Source organism: Alosa pseudoharengus, unplaced genomic scaffold, assembly GCF_046254945.1.
Source record: "Alosa pseudoharengus isolate Yale_2024_CS ecotype anadromous, Long Island Sound unplaced genomic scaffold, YU_APseudo_1.1 YU_APseudo_1.1_scf_15, whole genome shotgun sequence".
Lineage (NCBI taxonomy): Eukaryota > Metazoa > Chordata > Actinopteri > Clupeiformes > Clupeidae > Alosa > Alosa pseudoharengus.
Window position 1 is genome coordinate 8099889 of NW_027468620.1, and position 23829 is coordinate 8123717.

The 23829-nt window shown below is 43.5% G+C and overlaps 1 protein-coding gene across 1 annotated transcript in view; it reads right to left on the reverse strand.

Annotated features, from left to right (window-relative positions):
• sorbs1 (sorbin and SH3 domain containing 1) overlaps positions 1–22744 on the reverse strand; it is a 59888-nt gene extending 37144 nt beyond the window's left edge. Inside the window, exons 1-8 of the mRNA XM_076285396.1 lie at positions 22723–22744; positions 9877–9919; positions 8283–8375; positions 6932–7048; positions 5575–5687; positions 4759–4921; positions 658–827; positions 154–214 (exon numbers count right to left, since the gene is read on the reverse strand). Coding sequence (XP_076141511.1) covers positions 154–214; positions 658–827; positions 4759–4921; positions 5575–5687; positions 6932–7048; positions 8283–8375; positions 9877–9919; positions 22723–22743 — 781 coding nt within the window. The 5' untranslated portion in view covers position 22744. The remainder of the gene's footprint in view (positions 1–153; positions 215–657; positions 828–4758; positions 4922–5574; positions 5688–6931; positions 7049–8282; positions 8376–9876; positions 9920–22722) is intronic.
• Positions 22745–23829: the final 1085 nt, after the last annotated feature.

Below are 23829 nucleotides of genomic sequence, written 5' to 3' on the forward strand. Positions count from 1 at the left end.
ACACACACACACACACCCAAGTCGGATGTAGAGAGGCATAATGCATAAATAGGTGCAGAAAACGCTGTGCCATAACACAACAGTAGAGGTGGACTGGTTATGCAGGACATACTAGAGAGACAAGGCTATGGTGGCCCAGGAGGCCCATCTTACCTGGAAGCCGGTGAATCTGCTTGAACATGTTCTTGTACCAGTCCTTTGATTTCTCCGTGTTCTGAAGCAGAGTGTGGAAACATGCTCAATGAGGTATTACACAAAGGATTTAAAAGGCATGTTAGTGGCATATTAATTTCACTGCTGAAATATTAATTCTTCCAACAAATTGGTTTTGGAAGAGGTTCCATCATTTCCATAATTTATGAGATGGATTTAATTTGCATCCTTGTAAAAATCTCCCAGAACTCAATGAAGTGAAAAAGTATGAGCACTTGGTTTTAATGGATTTTACATATCTTTCCACAATATTCAATAATGGGCATATCTTGTTGAAGCGTACGGCAAAACAAAACAGCAAATATTACCTTTAACAGTGCAACAATAAAATCACCAACACAAATTCTGTACAAGTGTTAAACCAAATGAGAGGAACAGTCCGCCCCCTCATACAAAACTGGCCTTATTTGGCAACATTCTGTGGGGTCTTTTCCCCAGCCGTACCCTGATAGGGGGACGGGGTTGCTCTGGCGGGTGTCCGACGGAGACGTGCTGAGTCATCCTCACTGTCCCCTGTCTGCCGTCCATGTCGGGCTGGACGGAGAAGGCCTCTACGGGGGCTCCCACAGGTCCCTCCCCCCTCTCTGGAGCTTCGCCTCGCTCCGGCGTAGGGTCTGACAAACACACACACACACTGTTAGAAACACACTTACATGTAGCTAGAGGAGATAAACACGCATCAAGTACCAATTGCCTTCTATTCTTTGCTTTTGTTTATGTAAAGCACATTGTATGGTGTGAAATGCGCTATATAAATAAACTTGCCTTGCCTTGTTTAAAGGATCTAAGTATACAAGTTTCTTGGCTGATAGTAAGGAATTTGTCAATGAGGAATTAAACGCTAACAAATACAGAGGATTGACAAAAAAGGAATATAAACGACTACTGAATTCTTCCAGACAGCATTGTGTTTTCCTCAAATGGTTTAAAAATAAGAGGAAACTGTTGCACACTCTGGCTCCAAATGTATTTTTTATTGGATAACGTTTTGGCTGTGAGGCCTTCTTCAGATCCAATTTTAAAAACAAAATTCCTGATCTGGTTTGTCACTAGCTCACTAGATGGAACTGTTCCTCTGTGTGCCTGTTGTGTCTGCAGGCAGAAGGGCATCAGAGAACAGTATCTTCCTCTTAAACTGGCATTGAGAGTGACAGAGACTTGGGCTCATTCCACCTCTTTCCAAACAACTCAGCATCTTCCTTCCTTGGACATGGACTTAAGATAACCATCGCACAAAATGAGCATCTGTCCAACTCAGCAATTTAAGTCCAACTCAAAGGCTGAGTTATTGGTCCACAAATGGACTTGGCCCATCTCCCCTCCACTGACAGTAGGATTCTAATGGGACAGATGATCTTGGCAGCCTCCTGCATACATTTACAAGCTTCTGACAAGCACACTGAAACATTACGAGACAGCAAGGAGCATATGGGCAGACTGACAGTATATCTATCTATGGGCTGACTGGACCACTCTGTTTGTCTGGAATTCTGGGATTTCAAAACCCCTTGAACATGAAATCCTTACAAATGATGAGTCTTTTTGTTATTTAGTGTAAATACATCTCTTCATAGACTTAAAATAGAATGAAATGGAACACAAATGGACATAAACAACACAGACACCACACAAATGCCAGGACTAACACAGACATGCTGAGAGACACAGAGCCCTGAAAAAACATAATAGCCATCATGAACCCACTCGGGCAAAATCACAAATACCACCACCAAAAAATAATCAGGTCAAACAATTAACAGTTGATATCAAGTGTTAAATCATTGTTGCCATTTAAGATACTCTTTGCAAACCAAATGCAGTCTGATTAAAGTATAAGGCTTCATTTTAAAGATGTACATAGTGCAAATGAAAAGTCCACATTGCAAGTAAATGAATCCCATGCAGACCCATGCCACATGTAACCGCTGGTCGAACCGATCATGCCGACAGCAAACAGTCATGACTGTGTCTCATGGTCAGCATAGCAACATTTAGTTTTTTCTACCATAAAAATGTCAATTACACTCTAATATGTATCTCAAAGTGCCTAATTTAGGCTACAAGGTGAGAAAATATTTACAGTACTAGATTAGAGCTCTTACAAGCTGTGGGATTTTGTGTTGCTACAGAGTGCATAAATGGAAAAAACAGCTGATTCTCTGGCAAGAAAATCGCAAACCAATGGATGCGTTATTTTAGGCGACACAGCTGAAATGCACAACTGCTCTCATTTCTCCTGTGATGGTAAGACACAGAGAGCAATCTGTAAAATCTCACAACAAATGTTATGGATAAAAGGACAGTCAAGTGGGAATCATTTTGATCAAAGGATTTCGCAGCATGTTTGCTGAAGGCTGAAAAGAAGAAGGAAAGGAATGAGTTCAAAAGTAAAGGGGTTAGCCCTGGAGAGGACGGGGTGTAGGGGGTCATCAGGATCGACATGCGAGCCCATCAAACCTTTAATGTCATACCTGCCACATCACACTGATGCTTTTGCTGTTCTGTGGTGAGAGGAAACAGAAGCAGAGATGCAACAACGTAATGCAATAAAGCCAAACGAGCATATGGGCCAAGCCTATCAAATCAGCCCAAACGATCAGCCTGTCTGTCTGTCTGTCTGTCTGTGCCTGTGTTCCTGAAACATCAAGAATCACATAAACTTAATGAATCAGCAATTGTATGCAATTATATGTCTTTATAAGATGAGATGGCTTGTAGTTATATAGTATGGTTTATATAACATGCTAAAAGCCCCTGACTCAGCATTGATAAGGCCGGATAACTATCTGTGGATGGAGTAGAGGAGCATAGAGTCACTGAGTAGTCAGTCGAGCTGCTCTACAAGGCTTGCCATTCTAAGCAATGCCTGAGTTATGAGATGGTCAATAATGTGCTGTTTGGAGGATTACGACTATAGGCCCGGGCTACACCGGGTCCACAACTGAAGCGCTCCGTTCACGTAGCGTAAAAATAGTTTTAGAAGACTCTAGAACGGCTAGAAACCACTGAACATTTATTTACTGGACCCACAAATACCACTGGCTCTTTATGGACATTTGTGAAGGATAATCAGTTGATACTATATTTACTGATACTTTATTTGCTTATTCAGTCCAGCCACTTGATGCAAACTCAACAATATTTCGCTTTTAAGTCTCGTAATTGCATTCATGCAGGTAAATAGCTTATAGATTTTAGACTTTACAGAAATGGTGCAGCCTCCACAACTCCACACTGCAGCAGAGGAAGTCATGGTTGGACTGCAGTACTTATAAAAACTGCTCATAATGCAGCTTAGGGGAAAAAAAAGCCTGTTCCACCTCATGAAGGAAGAGACAGAAAAAGTTTGATCTCCTCAGAGAGAGCGAACCTGGAGATGATTCTAAGTGATGGAAATACTATGTCCGCATAAATATTTAAACAGTAAAAAGCCTGAAAGGCTCTGTGAATGCTCCACACTCAACAGAAATAGCCACTTGAGGCTGGCCCATGAATCAATTTCAACTGTGTGCTCCATTGCGATGCTATTATAGTGTAATCAAAAATTATACTGAGGCTGAGGAAAAGACTACAGAATACTGCACAACTCTGGAAAAAGCCAACACATACTGTATGTACAAGTATAAACGTACACCTACAGTATAACACTTGCTAAATGTGTTATTGATACGTTTTCAAAGATTGGGTGCTTATATTTTGTCATTATTGTCAAACCTTAGCTTCTGAGAGTCATTCTCACACAGCAGCCAGAGGACCTAACGTGATAGGAATGGAAGTGAGTGGTCAGTCCCTGACTTTGAGTCAACAGACAGAGTGGGCAAGGCAGAAAAAGGTTGCACCAAATTCCATGAGCTCCACCACTGGTTTAACCAAATGAGGCCTTCTGGTTGAATTAACCTTATGAGGGCCACCTCTTTAACTATACAAGGTCCTCTGGTTTAACTGTATGATATCTCCTAGTTAACATATAACATGGATTTAGCCAAGTCCTAGACTAAAAGAAAACTTCAATGAAAATATCCATTATTTTATTTTATTTTTTAGTGTAGGTCTAGGCTTAATTCGTTAGAGGAAACTGGTCGATGAGGTCCACTAATTTAAGCATGTGAGGTCCACTGGTTTAACCATGACTAGTGCAGCCCACTGAGGCTAGAGCATTTCTGTAAGTCTTATTACAGTCCAACAAACCTGATTTTTATCTGATTTGGTGATTAGTGTCATCTTTAATTTTGTTACAGGCCTACTTGAGCAATCTCTCTTAACATCTCACGCTTACATCTGAACAACACTCAACAATCTGAAAGTACTGAGACACTTCCTGAGCCTCGTCACGCCTATTAAAGTAACATAAAAAAAAAGAGCCGACTTAATGCGCAACAGCACAGCGTGAATATCGGAGCATGTCTCACCATCACATAACTGGATTATGTGATTATACACATTAGAGGAGAGAAAAGGGAGGCAGACTTTCACACAGCACAACGACGCTTGGGCCCATGAAATTGATATTTCATTCAGTTGCGTCTCCACCACAGAGTCGCCTACCTCTGCTATGCTGGAGTAGGACGATGGTGGGGTTGACGGAGGTGGTGGAGGGGTAGTTGGACGGGTAGGCGGGGGTGGTCTTGGCGTAGGATGCAGGGGCGGTACTCTGGGGATCGGGTGTGGACCAGCGTGAGGTCTCGTCTGTGCTCACAGGGGTCTTGCCCTGGGGAAAGAGAGAGAGAGAGAGGGAGAGAGAGAGAGAGAGAGAGAGAGAGAGAGAGAGAGAGAATGAGTCCAGAGTCTAGACAAACTATTAAACTGTTGATGGACTTAGATGCACTGCCAAACTGTGGTCTCTGTGTGCAGTGAACTGGCACTGAAAAAAAAACAGCCCTTTATCTTGTACTCTGTTGAGTCGGAAAATGTTTTTTCTTAATACTACTTAGCTTGTTTTTGGTGACAGATCGTTCTTTTTATAATAATATGACAGCACCTTTGAATATACTGATATACTGAGGAGACGCTAGAGAAACAATATTTAATTTCATTCTGTGAATGTAAAATACACATTTACACAGTCACACAATTACAATAAAGTGAATCTTAATCTTAATAAATATAGTCATAAGATGAATCCAGGGTCTAACCAAAGCAATAAAAGCATGTTTAAGGAGAGATAAAATACTACCAAAACACAGCATTTCACATTCTTACCCATGGCTGGTCTGAAAACAGTTGTTATGAATTCAAGACATGACTTGCAAAGAGTCACTGCTCTTCATCCGTAATGCTGTTTGAGCCTGACTGGCCTGACAGCCTGCGAAGGGAAGCGCTGATATGACGATGGAAAGGCAAGGCATGAGGGATGTGTCATACCTGGTGTGGCGCGATGTCGTTCACTTGGGGTGGATCAGTCACCAATGTGTAGATTCCATCCTCTGCCAATCCGGTTCCTGAGGCGTCGCCGTTCACTTCACCAAGCCAGCCACCTGTAACGGATCCAACAGCACAGCTTTAGAGTCCAGCGGGGCATTCAGAACCCAGCACGGGTCCCACAACAAATCAAGGGGGACTGAACAGGGACAATAAAAGCACCTTCACTTGGCAAAGCACTTGCTCGCTTTCACAGGCTAGAGGCAACTTCACCGAGGGCAGGGGATGGAGGAAAAACAATTCATCCTCAATTAAAACGAATCGCCTATGAACTCCTGCCAGCAGCCAAATACTTCCCATAAACCATCTGAGATGGAGAAAATGCTAATTTCCCTTTGCGGGAGGAGGTGTTGGGGGAAAAAAAAAAAAAAAAAAAAAGATTCTCTCACAATCTGCGAACTCTGTATCCAGAACAAGGCGCCCATTCAGGGCCACTGTAAGGGGCGTTTGTTCCACTGGCCTTTCTCCTCGGGCACAACAACAATTAAAGCATCTCCCCACAGGGTCTTGGCCATCGGCCACTCCGGCTCTAATGTTCCGAGTGCAACAAAAAAACGGGTCCGCAACTCAGGGGGCCCGCAGTTCCACCGCTCGGAGTGGGTGTTTCGGGGACAAGGGGGGTCTTTGACAGGCATGCTGGAAATATGACTGAGTCCATGTGTTATGCAGTGAGTTATGCCAGACAACGCAAAACACTGGAAAACATAGCTGTGGAGAAGTTGTGCTTTTTTTCATTGTTTGATAGCTAAACACACTCCAAAATGCACTTTACACTCGGATGAGGTGAGAGCTTCTTTCCTCCTCTTTTGTAAGACCCGGAAAGAAAGTTTTATTGCACACATCCTCCCTATTTCAGATTTACTACCAGAAAGATCTCAGGAGGCTTGCAAATTCCTCCTCAGGAACAGATAAAAATCTCAGAGCAGCTACATTTCAGCCCCAAACACCCTCCGATGGCTCGCAGGCTACTTTTTCTGATTTACAGCTCCTGTTCCCCACAAATACACCCCACATATAACACATCTGATATGTCCTCAGTTCTACAGACATCATTTATAGCATATACATTAGATAACCTCATTGTACTATGCCATATGCCAAACTGGCCAAGTTTGTACTACTTTTAAAGAGGTTTATTAATGCAAACAATGTCATCATTATTTATGTTCTTTTTTAATCTATTCATTATTATCCTCATCTCTACACACAACAACACTATTACACTATTAGCCTTTAGCTGCATTAAATGGGCTAATTGATCTCTCGCAGGGTTCCCCACATAATGAGAGCAGCTACTCACTTTTGGCATGGTCCCCAGCGGGCTCTTGGCCGATAGAGTCGTCGTCACTGATCTGGACCAGACTGGCGCGGAGCGTGACTGCCCCTTTGCCTTTGCACACACGGGTGGGGTCTAGTTCTGCCAGTCCGATGGACCGACGGATGGACAAACACACACAGAGACAGAAAGACAAACAGACACATGAGGGAGAAATGTCAATAAACAGTTCCGTTTATGGGTTCATCATTTACTGTGGTTTCTGCCTTACATGTTCTGAGACATGTTTAAATGCCAAGAGGCAAGTCTGAGTATTCCTTTTTTGCTATCTGGCAAAAAAGAAATCACCAGGAGTGTTCTATGCAGCTATTTAAATTAGCTTAAGCATTTACATTGACTTAAAGGCAAATTTCAAAATGCAATGATAAACGTAAAAGGCATCACAATGCCAATGCCATGACATGATGATGCTGTGCTTCCGTTTTAACATTTGTTATGAATAGAAAAGACTACACACATATTACCATCCTGATCATTTTATTATTACTCTGGTCATCTAATTAAAGAAAGGGACTCACAATTCAACTAATAAACACATCAATTAATGTATCCTGTATCTAGGAATTATTTATTGTAACCCTACCCTTTAAGGTAACCCGAGTTACATCTCGGTACAGTATGATGTGTGGCTGTTTACTACTGACACTAATACTGTACTTCAGTAGTAATAAAGAAAACTCATTATACTTGTATTACTGGTACAGGTACTGGTACTGGTAGTCATGACAATCTCATGATTCAATAGTCACACCTCATATTTGTGGGACACTGTACTGATCAATGAAATAGGCTATGAGGAGAATAATGACGTCATGGTGCTTAAACCACCAACAGCAATCTGTGACTGCATGCAGAAATGTCAGAAGAGTCCAGAGTATGAATGTCTATTATGTACTGAAGCTTTCATTCTTAAGACTTTGTTATTCATCCCCACCTGATCGCAAGAGGTTGTATCGGTCACAACAACACTAGGACTAAACCTTGCCAAACTAATTTCTGATATACTTCAAACTATAGCTGCTTCATGCTTCATAATAATAAAGACGTCATTATAATTACATTGTCAAATTGCCTATGCATCCCATCACCAATAATAATACATAGTTATCATCATATTACATTGCATCAATCAACAGATGCAAACCTTCACCAGATATAAACCATGCTAAATATAAAAGTGTCATCAAAACACCATAACCATAACCATAAAGGTAAGAAGGTACGGAGAAAGCTGTTCTCTAAATGGGCTAGTTATTAGTGTGGAGGGGACACTCGAGTTAAGGGAGCAGAGAGAAAGGGTGTCAGCAGACCTCACCTGACGGCATTAACTCTGGGGAGCTCTTCATGCTGGACACAGGAGTCACTCGTACCGCAGACACCGTGCGTGGCCTGGGCTTGACTGGACCAGCTGCCGGAGAGGACACACACACACACACACAAACAACACTGAACGTTAACCCAGACACTGTTCTGGCCGACCAGAAAACAGTGTCACAGTCAACTACGTGTGTAGCATTCACACGCCTCGCCTTGGGTGAGGCAGGCTGCCAGAGCAGGTTCTGAGGATCTGAGTGATTTAGGTGTGTGCTTTCTTTACACAGCAACAATGTAATCCTTGCCTGGTTAGATACACTCAACAGCAATTACCATAACATAAACTTCCCATCGTCCAGGCAAGATACTTTCACTACAAGTGGCACAGTAGTGTCAGAATTTGGTGACAGGTGCACTATGTATTCAATGACTACCACCATCTTTTCAATAATGCATTTTCTTTAGGGGGTGGGGTGTTTGTGTGTGTTTGTGTGTGTGTGTGTGTGTGTGTGTGTGTGTGTGTGTGTGTGTATGTGTGTGTGTCTGTGTGCGTGTTGGGAGGTGGGGGTGGGGGGGGTTCTTGTGCTACCTTGATTATTGTGCTATCTCCTTGATTTGCCAAAAAAAGGTCTTTCACTGGCACTAAAATGGAATTTACCCTAATCACAAACCTGCAGTAAATATGCTAGCCATTAAACTACGTAGATGGTTTGAAGGTTCAGCTCTATATAGTATATTCACTGCACCACTGTGTTTGTAGCAAATTGAAAAAGTAAAGTTAAAGAAAGTAAATGAAACCCTCCACTAGACAGTGATGGAATGTATGACCAATGATAATAGAGAAGCCCATGAGAGACACTGCAATAGCGAGTGGGAGAACTTTATATGATGCAGCAGCAGCCAGAGACAATCTGCTAAGAGCATACAAATGCTCAGTGCTATTAAAAGAGATTTGCTTTCTGCTGAGATCGTTAGGGTCACTAGCTGGCAGTGAGATAGCCTCTGCGGAATACAGAAGAAGACGCGATGGCCGACAGAGACGGGCAGAGAGCTAAGTGAAAGGACACGGCCAGCACAGAGAGGACACTGATGTGTGGCACGCAAGACAGATGGTGACAAGGAAGGAAAAGATCTATCTCTGTGTGTGTGTGTGTGTGTGTGTGTGTATGAGAGAGAGAAAAATAGAGACAGGGGCCATGCTGATAGGACAAAGACAAAAAGCCGGAGGACAGTGGGGTCAGTGTCTGCTGCTCGGATGCTGGATTCAGCATGACAGCAAGACAATAGAGTAGCATCCTTTAGGCTTCACTCCAGATCAGCACCTCATTTTTAGAAATGGGAACTATTGTGGGACTGAATACATATCCCAGTTTTAGATTGAGGCGAGTCAGCAGTGGCCTCTGTGTGTGTGTGTGTGTGTGTGTGTGTGTGTGTGTGTGTGTGTGTGTGTGTGTAGCATAAAGAGAGAGAGAGAGAATTCCCACACTGACACACAAAAGACTGGGTAATACACAAAAAATCAGCTTACGTACTGTATATCAAACTGAGCATGAAGTATTCTAAGGACACTGGAAAGAATGGAGCAGTACACTTACTGTGAACACCTTGAAAACTGTTAGCGCCCTCTGCAGGAGAGCCCTGGAACAGAGAGAGACAGAGGGGAGAGACAGTTATGACGGCACTGACAGGAGGTCCTCTGCTAATCCATCTCTACTGGGCTTTGTTATTCTTGGCCACACTTCCACCACAGAGTGTGATTAAAAATGCACAGCTTGTCCACACAGACTCACACATAAGCGAGTGAGAAGAAAAGGAGGAGGAGGAGGGGATGGAAGAAGAGAGAAACAGAAACGAGTGTAGAGATTGAGTAATACATTAAATCATATAAAATTATACAAAAAGTGCATTCTAGTCCATACAATCATTTGACATGTTTTTAGGGAAATACATAATCTGCTGCAAGATATGGTAAATAAAGTATTTAATGAACTTTAATGAAAAGGGTTGACAAAAACAAACTCTGGTGCTGAACTTTGACCCAAATATGCGGTGAACTTTCTGCAATGAGTCTATCAAGGACTATAAGGTTACAGGACAATCATTTTAACATGCGAGGCGTGAACGTAGTCATACATAAACGAGATGACAACCTCCGCATCCCGCTAATGAAGACAGTATCACGTCACTGCTTCTGTTTCACACTGAAACTGGATACAAACGGCCAGCGACTTCTGAGCAGCGAGGGACCGTGCCCAGGAGAAACAAGCCAGAGCCCGGGCCTCCCCCACAACTCTAACACTCACACACCACACAACACTGAGGGATTGTTAGATATGGCTTTCAATAAAAGTCTACTGCACTCAATTCAGAACCACCCTAAACATTTAAATGGCCCTGCACGAGCCAAGCGCCCCGCCTGATATGTATAAACTGGTCGTACCAGATGGTTTCAACAGAGGGATGTGATGAGAAGGTAATCAAAATGAAGTGGTACATGGCTAAGTGAAACTTTTTCTACTGTTGTAAATCTTTTTTATTGTCACTCCCCGCCATAACTGTAAGTGGAGAATAAATGCAGCATGCTAGATCAAATTGAAGAGACAATTTGTCACTTTTTTAAGCAGCTTACTGGTATCATCTCCAAAAAATAGTAGTATTTAGACCAACCTCAGATATCCTCAGGAGAGGTGTTAAATTCCTAGTGCTATAGGTAGGGGATTTCAGGCCAATCAACAACCAAGCCTATTTACCATCAAAAACAAAATCACCAACAAAGCAACCTTTGTTGGCAATAAAAACATCACCAACGGAGAAGCCTTTGAGAGCCTTTCACTAGTCATTTCACTAGTATATGGTCCGGTGAAGGACAGAAACACTGTTGTCTGGCTATGCAGTGTGCAGTTCTGTGGTCTGGCTCAGAAAGAGCTTTCACAGCGCGACATGGCCAAAAGGCATGAGCTAGCATAGCTAGCCAGCTCTTCATTAGAGTCAGCAGGGCTGCTGCTGGTGTTTCTAATGCTTTAGCATTTTCAGTAGTTAGATTGCTAGGTTTCAATGAAAACTCTTAGCTACAACGCTGCTAAACAAACCTGAAGCCATAAATATTTTTACACGATACACACCATGTCATTCAGTTTTTCCTGAAGTTATAGAACAGAAAGGGAACGTTTGGATTAAACTGCACTGACATACCATGTGTATTTGTTTGCAGGATATGCAAAATAACTCACACATAGAGAAAGAAGCTATGTTTACATGCTAGGAAGTGCTATATTCCCAAGGTGGTGTCTTCACTATTGTAAGGTCTGTTTTCTTACATAAGAATCAACTCTTCATTTCATATTACTGTAACTATTTAAAGTAATATGAGATCAGAAAACAGACAAAATCTGGCAAAATCCCTTTGGAATTGCAGTACATGCAACAGGGACAGGCCTACTGAATGCACATCTTACTTGAGAAAGGTTACATATTTCCCTATGTACACGCACAAAAGTGTCTGTGTGTCTACATAGGCAAATATGCACCCTCCCTCCTAAGTGTGTGTTTGTGTGTGTGTGTGTGTGTGTGTAGGCCCTGTAGGACCACTCCCTAGTCCGGTCATGTATCTACATCATGTGACGTGACGATTACCTTCCCAAATCAAGATGAGGGACACAGAGCAAAACAGTAGGGATTGACTTAATGACAATTGACTTGTGTGGTACAACAGCTTGAATGTGTGTGTGTGTGTGTGTGTGTGTGTGTGTGTGTGTGTGTGTGTGTGTGTGTGTGTGTGTGTGTGTGTGTGTGTGTGTGTTTGTGTGTGTGTGACACCTTGACTTTATCTGCTTTTAAAAGCAACAATGACTGCTAGTGAATGGATAGAAAATACTTTGTACATTTTCAATGGCTTATGATTTATTCAATGGCTGGATTTATTTTCAGCAGCTGTTATAAATACTGTATGGGGACTGTTCCACACAGATGACCATATTTGTCAAATTGATTCTCTTCTGTTTCCCCCGCTACACTGAATCCCATCACTGAGAAAGCAAAGGAGCTGCGTGTTGCGGAGTATTAAGTAATTGAGTCTGATGCACGCCAGAGCACTAAACTGATGGGTAGCACAGGGACAGTGAGAAACAGCATGTGTGTGTGTGTGTGTGTGTGTGTGTGTGTGTGTGTGTGTGTGTGAGTGAGTGAGTGAGTGTGTGTGTGCGAGCGAGAGAGGAAGAGAGAGACAAAGAGGATGAGAGGGATAAGGGAGAGAGAGAGAGAGAGAGAGAGAGTGAGAGAGTGTGAGAGAGAAACATCTGCTAATCCGTAGCGCATCACTGGAGCTTGCCAGCTAAGGCCCAAGGAGCTCTTCAGATGAGAGGTACTGCTGCATATTCTCATTTAGCAAATCATGACACAAACAGAACAGAACACATGGAATGGCTGGACTGTACGCCACTAAAAAGGGAAAGTAAAGCAAATCAGCCAAAAGTATCTCAGGACTATTTATAATAAAGGTGCCGAGAAAGAAAGAAAAGATTAATCATATGCCCTATATCATTAATAGTACTGTGTTTTCAATTTGACATTGCAGGGTAGAACAAGTCACATGAGTATAGATAAAGTGTCACCTGAGAAGAATATTAAGAAACAAATAATCATCCATAGTTTGAACGCAGTAAGGCATGTGTGTTATTTAATTAGCCATTTAACGGTATACAGTGCACTATTACGTTTCCTTTATTAATCTCAATTATCCGTGTATACACAATTAATTTTCATTTAGCCATACTTTTAATACTGTGGTCTAAACTTCAGCATCATATTTCTTGTGGAAAGCCTTTTCTCCTATCTTAGTCCACTCATCCATCAAGGTGTCCAAGTAAACATCTCTTGTGTCCTTTTTTCCACGACCTTAGCAAAGAACATGACAGCCCCTCAAGGACGTCTCTGTTTTGAACCCCACGTCAAGACGACTATTTATACAATCCCCCCTATCTTTGAATTTGTGTGACACCTTATCGTACGTGAACAAGGCATGTGTTTGCACGATGAAAGCTTCCTTGAAGACCAGAGGGGAGGTAAGATTATAAGAGCGCATTCCTGAAATAGCCGTGTCATTACACAATGGATACAAGGCTTGGACTGTACTATAAGTGAAATGATGAAGTAACCCAACTTGTATTTCCTGTGTGCTCCCCATGCTCTAAACAAAACAGATTCCCCTCTTGACCTCCCCCCTGCGAGGGGTCAACTCTCTCACAGAAAAAGAACCCAAGGATCACACACTTGTTTTTTGTCCCCTTTCTGATGTGCTCTGGCAAAAACCACATGTTCTCAACAGAACAGGCCAAGTTCTCAAGCACAGTTCTTGTAAAGAACAGTGCTTGTTTGAGAGGCTGATTGACATGTTTTAAATAGGGTGGCTGCCAGCTAGGGCTTGTTGGCACCTTCTATAAACTGACAGAGGAGGTGAAGAGTCAACTCACTGGGGGACCTTTGACTGACTTGATGGAACTCTGAGGACAGCACCATGGAGTTGGAACAGACTATCAAGCAATTCCGAGGTGATAGGTCAAACTTCTTACAGGTGATGGATCATCCTCTTAGATGCCTTTTCAAATGACTTAGCATGTGGTAGGGTGGGCCGAATGAAGGAGCGTATGTTGTAATGTAAGGGAATGGAGCCAGCGTTAATCTGTGCCTGGGCTATACAGGCCCAAGTAAACATTAACCCCTGACAAAGTGTTATCACAACAACCTGCCAAAGCTCAGTCCCTTAACGTGACATGTTAAGTAACATTTCAACTTTCGTATTCCCATAGATAAAGAGGTATGAGATTTCACTTTTCAGTTCATTTCCAAAACAATTAAATTAAATTAAACTTAAATCAGACTTGACTGATTAGAACATTTGTTATTACCATTACAGCTATAGTACTGAATTCATATAAAAAAAGAATAAAGAACTTATGACACTATGTACATATCTTCAGTTGACTGGTGGTTGATTTGAACGATAACGTCTGCTGACAGAAATTCAAAAGGGACGAAAGGGTTGGATCTAGTTCCAGATCCAAAGTTCAGCTTCAGTGTCAGTAAAACTAGCTCAACTGTTTGTTTAGATAAGCAGACTTCTCTCAGATTCCTGATGAGTAGAATCACTTTGCTCATTAGCTCCCTCAAAGGCAGCTGCCTAGCAACCAGGCTTCCTGTCACTGACATTGACAAGGCCCCTGGCCATTCTGCACACAAACACACACACACACACACACACACACACATCCAAACGCACATAGGGGGGGCATAGTGTCCTGACAACAGATAAACAAACGCCGCACTCATGCCAAAGAATGACAAGCACAGAATCAAAAAGTCTGACAACTCCTGTTGAAACAGGGCCGAGAACATGAATGGCTTCTCTCTTTTTTTCTGATACTGCAACTAACTAGGATGACATCGTTGTGGAGGCCCCAAGGCTCTCAGTGCAAAGTTGAGCCACCGAACTGACGTTCATCTCTGTCACCGCAATGTAAACATGCAAGGCCATGTGGAGCTGAAAAATCCATAGAAACTTTCCAGCTGCCCTCTGGACCGCCCTTACACAACGGCAAATATGGTATATGCTCCGCCAGACAATGCTGGTGTTGTTGCGTAACAACTAGTGTATGCTAATGCACGGGGGACAGAAAACAAACAGAAAGACTGCTTTCACGGTCATTGCCTGCCTATTGTCACACAGCTTTGAGACATCGGATGCCACAAAAAAGGTGCCATTGAAACTGCACTAAAGTACATTTCTGAAGAACCCCTTTTCATATTGCATTGACTGAAAAGAAATTCATTCAAAAGCGTAGGAGTCTTTGAAAAATAGATCTGGCAAACCATTCAGCCCCGGAACATACGCCTTACCTGTCAGCTTTGTCCAGACTACAACTCCAGAAGCTCCACAGGGCTTGACAAAACAGGCACACCCCCACACATAAACACAAGGAGAGACCTGCTCAGACGCTCTTTAAATTCTCTCCATATCACAAAGGGAGGAGAAGTGCAGGACCCCACATCCCCCCACCAACCGTGCCTCTAACAATCCCTACTCCCACACCCTCTCCTCCTCACTCCCACCCACCACCCCTCTTCTCCCCCACCTCCCAGAGAACCGGCCTTGACCGGACCACACGGGTTGGTCTGGCGGCTTTCACCAGCAGGCGTCCCTGGACGCGCCTGTCAACGCCTGCCACCTGGGAATGTGGCACCCACTCTACAGTACCAGGACGCGTTCCCATCGCCCCACCGACCCCTGCCTGGTCATTCTGGCCTGTCTGGCACAGAGACGGCTATTTGAGGATGCTGCATGACGGCTGTCTCGTTTAGCCACAGAGAATCTGGAGATCTTGGTTTTGGCCACAAGTTGGGTGGCATAAGTAGACCTGTGTGAGTTGTGGAGGGCGTTCCAGACAACTGATCATTACCCGATCATCACCTTAGATGCATTACAGAGTACGATGATGTGTTTGTGGATTGCATTCTGGAGCTGAACGAAGCAAGTTACAAAACCATTTCTAACTGTCTCGTCAATGTAAAAAAGCAGGATGAGATTATCGAAGGTCTGACACCACACTCTGGAGATAGCAGTTTGCGAGCACTTTAACAAGGTGCAGTTACGTCAATCACATAGGGCCGGAGAAACATTTCGCATGGCTATGGAATGAGACTGCACCCCCGTGTCACATTTTAAACCCTTTCCCAATGATGTAATAATAACCAGTGGCCGATTTGTCACTGTCAGGGACGTCCAGGTGTTTACTGTCTGTGTGCTTCTCACTGGGATAAACACCTTTGAGAACAGGGTCCGAAAATGCACCCGTCTTAAGCGTGAGACACAGAGGGGTGTACGTTTGACTGGGTGCCTGTATCTGGACACATTTGTCCACACCGCATCAACAGCGACATGAGTGGATCTCCTTTTGGGATTATAAACACCCAAAAATATCTGTTAAGAGTCCTCTGTGCCAGCAAGAAGAATCTAAACATCTGTGCCTGCTATGTCTTTCTTCTCTCTCTCTCTTTCTCTTTTTCTCTTTCTCTCCCTCTCCAGCCCAAAAGAGCAAGGACACAGGGCTCTGAGAGAGACAACAGGCCAGCGAGTGAGAGAGCAAGTGGGTGAGGGAGAGGGAGAGATAGAGTGTGCTTTGCTTCCAGATGGGAAGAAAACATGAGCACGGGCCCAGGAGGCATACGACCGCGTGTGCACTCACTGTGCAGGCTCCATCAGACATTACACCTGGGACGAGGGAGGGCTTTAAGTAACAACACTGCTTTTAAGTAACTTTGGGTCAGCTTCCTGTACACAAATTAAGCCTAATTCTAGACTAAAAAGCTTTTTTTCAATGAAGATCTTTTCAGAGTGGATTTCTTTTTTAGTGTAGGCTTAATCCATGAACGGGGGAGAAACCGGCTTGTTAACTTGTATTAAAATGTATTAAATTGTATGGCAGTTGCTGCTAGTATACACAAGCCCACTTTCACATGTATTTTTATATATACACATCATTGCACTACATACCATCACTGACACTCTCTCACACCATCAGACCACTTCATACAGGTGTACATCCCAGGTCTCCCACAGACTACATTTTATGCTGGGAGTGTATGTAAACGTTTCTATCCTTAGTAAGCACATTCTGCTTTGAAATCTTAACAGCGAGGTGTGAGCAGCAGACATCGCCAGCGTACAACGCACTCAGCTACACCTCTGTCAGCACCCCCCCCCCCCACCCTCCTCCTCTCTATCTTTATCTGTCAGACTGCTACCACTCTCCCGTGCATCTCTCTCCCGTACAAAAAAAAGATAAATACATTTCAGTGGTGAGGACGTAAGCAAAGGGGGAGAAAGGGATCCCAAAGGGTTACCTGCTCCATTTCTTTAAAAAAAGTTGTTTGACAGCCACCAAGCACACACACACACACACACACACACAGCCAAACTCGTCATGAAGCCTTGTGTACCAGCAGCGAGGGGTAGGGGAGTGCGGGGGGTGGATGGGGGGGGGGGGGGGGGTCTGTTACGTAACTCCTTTTGGCTTGTGCTTTGTCAACAGATGGGGAGGGGAGACAGTGAGAGAGAGAGAGACAGCGAGAGATATATAGAGAGAAACAACGAGAAAGAGAGAGAGAGAGAGAGAGAGAGAGAGAGAGAGAGAGGCCAGCAATGCTGCTGCATGAAGGCAAACAGCTCCAAACATGGCTAGGAGCAGCCTCCACTGAGGAGCGGGAGCTGCTTCCCCCTTTTACCCTGTTTAATTGAAGGGACCCCCCCCCCCCCCTCGTTTCTCTAGAATAAACAGTCCAGGCAGATGCTCTGGACCTGAGCCGATGCTCTACACTATCCGCTGCTCCCTTTTTTAAACAATCACCACATAAAAGGAAATGTATGCAACCTTGCCATTTTCAACCGCCATATTAGACATGTGAGCTTGTACGCTCACATTTCCGAGCAGTTGGAGCATCTCAGATGTGTGTGTGTGTGTGTGTGTGTGTGTGTGTGTGTGTGTGTGTGTGTCAGAGATTCTACTATAGTGTAGGCACAGGTCAGCCCAGTCCCCCTAACACATTTAAATAATCAGTAGCCTCACTACCCTGGCCCTTCATTGGCTGTCTTGCCAAAGCAGAGGGCCACAATAAAACACCACTACCAACTTAAACAGTGATCTGAACAATGAATGACACCCTCTTGTGTATCCAAAAACTTCTTCAAATTGAAAAAGTATTTGTGCTCCTCTTAATGAGAATAACTACCATAACGAGACCTTTCCATTGGAGCCCTTTCTGTTGAGGCCTGGTCGTGGGCCTGTCTATGCGGCCTCCCACACTCCCGTCGCTGTCCAGTGATCTGAGTGAAGACAGCTGTACCTCTGGCATTACTTTACACATCCCTGGCCATGAGCTGCACGTGACGGTGCCCGCTTTGGGCATGGAGGGAGGATGAAGCTTCGTCTGACTCGGGGAGGCACGTGGGCACATAGCCCTGCCACCCTGCACACCCAGCAGGTCTTACACATACAGAGACATTTATAGGTAGCCAGAGCAGGAGTGGGCAGAACATGGCCCTTCTGAGCACAATCACAAGAATGCAGCGTGGTTTTAGCAGGCCACTGACAAGCCCTGAGTGGTCGCATTCACATTGCCACTTGTGCTGAGAGGAATGTGCTTTTGAATCTCTAGGGATGTCTTCATGGCCACCAAGGACCTTATTTTTAAAGGAGGCTGATTTTGAACAGCAGATACGGATGACAGATGTTATGCTTGTGAACTGTGACAAGGGCCAACCATAACAAACTATTGTATGTGTGTCTAATCCATCCAAACACATTGGGAAATGAAGAGGGGGGAGGTATAACACTTCTTTTTTGGGGCCCATGTGATCAGAAGTCATGATTGTGAGGTGGTAAGTTTGGTGTCTTTAACATCAACACAGAAATGAAATGAACAACTGGCAGATTTATGCTAATCAAGAAGCCCATCTGTCACTGGTGCTGGTCTCTTTGATGATGTAAGACCCCTTACCAGCCTGAGAAAAAGCCTAATCCAGCCAAATACACATTAGATGTATGCTTACAGGACTGTTGGATATTGAATGACCATTTTCCTCTCTTGAAGACTTGAAATTTACCTATTTACTATTATATTTTCTTACATTTATCAAAGTAAGTGCTGGACTTAATCCAGGAACCCTAATTTCAATGGAAAATCACAGTAGATACACTGGCATGCTTGATAATCATTCCAAACTTTGATCATCCTCGGTAGTTATGTGCCTGGGGCCTGATAGTTTTGTCAGGGGATGCAGACACTTAGCCCACATCTAAAAACAGCAATGTGATAATCCAGCCATTTCAAGTGCCAGCCTAATAGAGGCGTTCATGGTGGTATCAGTGCGGAATCTGAATCTCAGCTGTGAGCCATGTCACCAACTCTGCCTATTTAAAGAATGCCAGCCCCCATCCCATGCAGAACTTGGCGGAAACACACACATGCTCACACCCGTGCTCACACACCAACAAATGTTGACAAAAGTTACATTTGACTTTAGCAGCCAGTTTCCCATACATGGATTAAGCCTTTTCCTAGACTATCTTTTCTGGATGCTTCGGGATGTTTGCTTTTGCTTTTAGGTTTGTTTATAAATGTAAATGGGTTTTTTTTACTATTGCAATTGATGAACTCAATTCATCACACACACACACACACACGCAGACACAGACACACACACACACACACACACACACAGACACAGACACAGACACAGACACACACACACACACACACACAGACACAGACACAGACACAGACACACACACACACACACACACACACACACACAGCCACATCATGTACACACTATTCCACCTGAGCAATCAAAATCAAACTCACTTCCTGCTGCAACTTTTATTGCATCTCCCCTCACTGTAATATTGTGCAGGACTCGCGTATAGAGGCCATAAACTAATTAGCCTAGACCCAAATGATTCCTGATTGATTCTCTGCATGCTTTGTGTTATCTTTGGCTTTGTGTGCACTAACTAAAGCGTGAGGCAGAAGAGACGCACGGGCCCTCTGCCAGTGAGGCAGTGCTCTCATTTCCAACAGGGCTACTGCTGCTGCAATCTGCAACCTGCATGAGGTGAAGAGATAAAAAAAAAAAAACTGTCATCAAGCCACAAATTGAACCACAAATATTGCCCACGCAGTCTCCCCCCCTCCCTCTCCTTCTCCTCTCTCTCTCTCTCTATCTGTCTTTATTCTGTTTACTGACATACTGTACATTAGTGTGTGGGTTTGAACGGTGGTCCCGGAACCTTGAAACGCCTGTTGTTGACAGACACACACATGGCACACCACTCGCTGTTGTGCATGCGCCCACACACACTCTCTTACACACGGTGACACACAAACAGACACACACATACACACACACAGAGAGGTGACCAATGGGAGTGAATGAGTGAAGTGAGGGGAGAAAGATGAGGTTGCCAAGCAACTTGGAGTAACATCAACACAATGTAGAAAAGACTATTCTTGTGTCTGAGTGAGAAATGTCCAGTTCAGCAAAGGAAAAAAACAGCTTCTCAGTCAAAGTAGTGTGGGTGATGTGTGTTTACAGAGGAATATCTCCAGACGCACAACACTTCAACAGTCCACTTTGTGTATTCGTGGGACAGTAAGTGTGCTTGGGCCAAAGAAAAGAAACAAGGAAAGCTCAACAAATCAGTGATCATTTCAGTTTGTGGGTATGCGTGTGTATGTGTGTGTGTCTATGTGTATGTTTGTGTGTGTGTGTGTGTGTATTCGTCATCCATTTTAAACTATACTCTATCAGACTCTTCTTGGTCTTATGGCTGCAAAGCTGCAATATGTGTTGAATCTTCATTCCTCACTTGCCAAGATAAATGAAAGGGAAACATAGCACAGAAATGTCAGTAAATAATTCAGACACAAAGTCGACACAAAATCATGATCCTAGCGTGCCTGACAGTGTGCTTGGCCTCCGGATTACACTGTAAAAAACTCTCACTCTCCTACGGACTCCCCTTAGTTTCAACCTGATCACTGACACCAAGGCGCCTCTTAACTACGCCTTTACATTCTGTCCCCAGCCAAGTAGGTTCACTCTCCCACGTCCGTCTGAAGGTTCGTGTTGGCTCATTTATTAATTTCCTGATTTGACAGTTATGGTCATGTCTGACACAAGAACTGACAGATAAGAACTGACACAAGAAAATCAACAAAACGCCGACAAAAGAAGGTGCCTGCTTGATGATAACCCCAGTGAAATGCTCTTACATGCTGTTGTTGGTGATGATGTTTGGCACACAATGGGTGCTTTGTTGGTGATTATGTTTTTGATGGTAAATAGGCTTGGCTGTTGATTGTCCACTGTGAGAAAAATCCCCTACCTATAACACAAGGAATATAACATCTCTCCTGTGTATATCTGAAATGACTTAGGATGTCAGATGGCACTCACTTCCTGTGAGAACAGATAGTTTGGATGGCTCTTCCAACTTGGTTATACGCATCCTGGCCTAACACCCACACAAATGACGGTGTAACCAAGATACAGGCTGATCAATCATTGAAAGCAAATCTTTAAAACATAGTTCCACATCTTGTTTCCTTTGGCGTGTACCTCGTAAAGCTCTCTCCCTAAAGCACAGGACAGAGGTCCTGTAATGTGACCCAACTCACGGCTTATAAAATATTAATTACCTGACACAAATTATTCATCCACATCCACTGGCCTGCGGTCTTAACATTTGAATTTCAGTCAAATGTCTATTTGTAGGAAGCTGTCTTGTAAAACAAATGTTAGTCTGACATGGGGGCTTTGCAACCTTTCTGCCTCTGATGTGCCTTCTGTGTTCAATAAAGTTTTGAGAGATTTTAAATCACTGGTTAAAAAAAGCACAAACCATAATAACTTTGCGTAAAACTTTGGTCAAGACTTTCACAAGACCCTAAAGTTGCTTTAACAACTAAAATACACAGAGGTTGTGACGAAGGTAATGTACCTTAAAATACACCCCTTGTTAAGCAATGACAGCAGTCTCTGACCAGATAAGACTTTCCAACAGAGGTCAACTTCACTGGGTTATCTATGAACTGCGAAGCCAACAGGCAGCTTAGCATGAAAACAGCACAACCGGCTAATGCTGAACAGGATCCTGACCAAGGCAATGGTGTCAGGTACAGTATGTGCTTTACTAAAGAGATAATTTCTGTTGGTTCCAGGTAGGTGTCCGAAAAGACAAGAGGAATAAACAGTGACTATTACTAGGCGATTTGTATTTGGCGTGGCATTCAATCGCCTGGGATTTGGCCCTGACCACCTGAAATAGATTGCTGAGGAGGTCGGTCACTGTCAGTTCTGCTAGGATAACCTTTAGTGTCAGGAGACACTGGAGAGAGCCATGTGTTCAAGGCTGAGGCTGCATGTGCTTTATGTGTGTGTGTGTGTGTGTGTTTTTTAAGGTATGGGTAATCATACTGCCTCACTCAGCATGTTCCCTAAGGGCCTAGGTATACATTTTTTAATGAAAATATTGAGCAGTCCTCCTTTCCAAAGGCATAGCCTATTGCATTAAATCACACATGGAACCAACAAATGTAATGAACAAATAACATAGCACCATACACATAGATACAGTCTAAGTATCGATACATTATCAAAAATGACTAACTACCAAAGATTCCTATATATTCTGACAACCCATCAAAGCTTACAACGCATTTATCTTTATTGGTGTTTTTGCTAGGCTGTTTTTGCTATATTTTCCTGGTTGGTGATCAAATTAAAGAACATTTGCTCTCTACTCCTCTACTCAACTCCATGGCAGTGACTCATAACATTCATGAATATTTGTTCATGGGGAGTCAAAGAAGTCATAGAAGAGTCTTACCCGAACAGCACAAACTAACATCTGTGAACCTGTCCGTGATGAATGCATACCGATTTAAACAATGCAGTCGTGCGTGTAACACATGATCTGTGTGAATTATGTGTGTGACGTAAAAAACACAACTTTCTATATGGACAACGCACAACGGGCATCACAGTAACACGTAACACTACAACCAGACTACTATACACATGGCATCTAGATGCTGGCGCGTTGCGCAAAGTCATCAGCATCATCGTTGGATAAATTCAATGTCACATGTAATTAAAATTACTGTCTGTTCGCTTTCGGCTGTAGGTAACCTTATTAGGCTATGTTATGTTACAGTGGCGCAAGGATGAGCAGCGGTCGTTTGGCACATGACTTAAAAGCTCTCTCTCTCTCTGCGGAATAGGCTACACTTAAGACTTTTTTTTCAAAACATATTTGTAGGCCTACTTGACAGTACATCGTGCTGTATGAAATTTACAAATATTCCCACAGGACACAAAGCAATTCAAGAAGTCCTGGCTCTTCTTAAAATTACTGCCCAACGCATGGTAGCCTATGTCGATCCTTGCTGTTACCGCAAAACACCACCAGAATGGTCCGTCACTTCGGCCACTGCATTGAAGTACATTTCACAGCGCGTTCAAGACGGTAAAATACATTTCTATCCTGCAGTGAATTCAGTCCTGAGAAACAATAAACTGAGCATTAAGGGGAATAGTGTAGCCTACATTGATCCCGTCCTTACCTTTACCAGAAAGCAATCCAGGGTTCTCTGTTCTTTCTCCACACGCTGACAGCTACTTCAACCTACCTCAGCGTTACCGCGTTACAATGAGACCATGCAGTACAGTCTCCCGCCTGTCACCAATTGCTCCCGACTGCGCTCTCTTCCGAATACATCTCTTTACAGAGGAGGTAGGGGTGGACGAACAAGGCGTGGTGCATGTCCTACGCCACTAGCATCGTCCCGGTTGAACTAGTCTAAAAAGTGGGCACGAAATATTCTTTGCTCGATGTCACTGTATTGCGTAGCCTACGTCAGCCAGGGGCCCAGAGTAACTGACAGTCTTACATAAAAGCATAAATGTATTGTTTGGGGTTAAAGGCCAATTTATC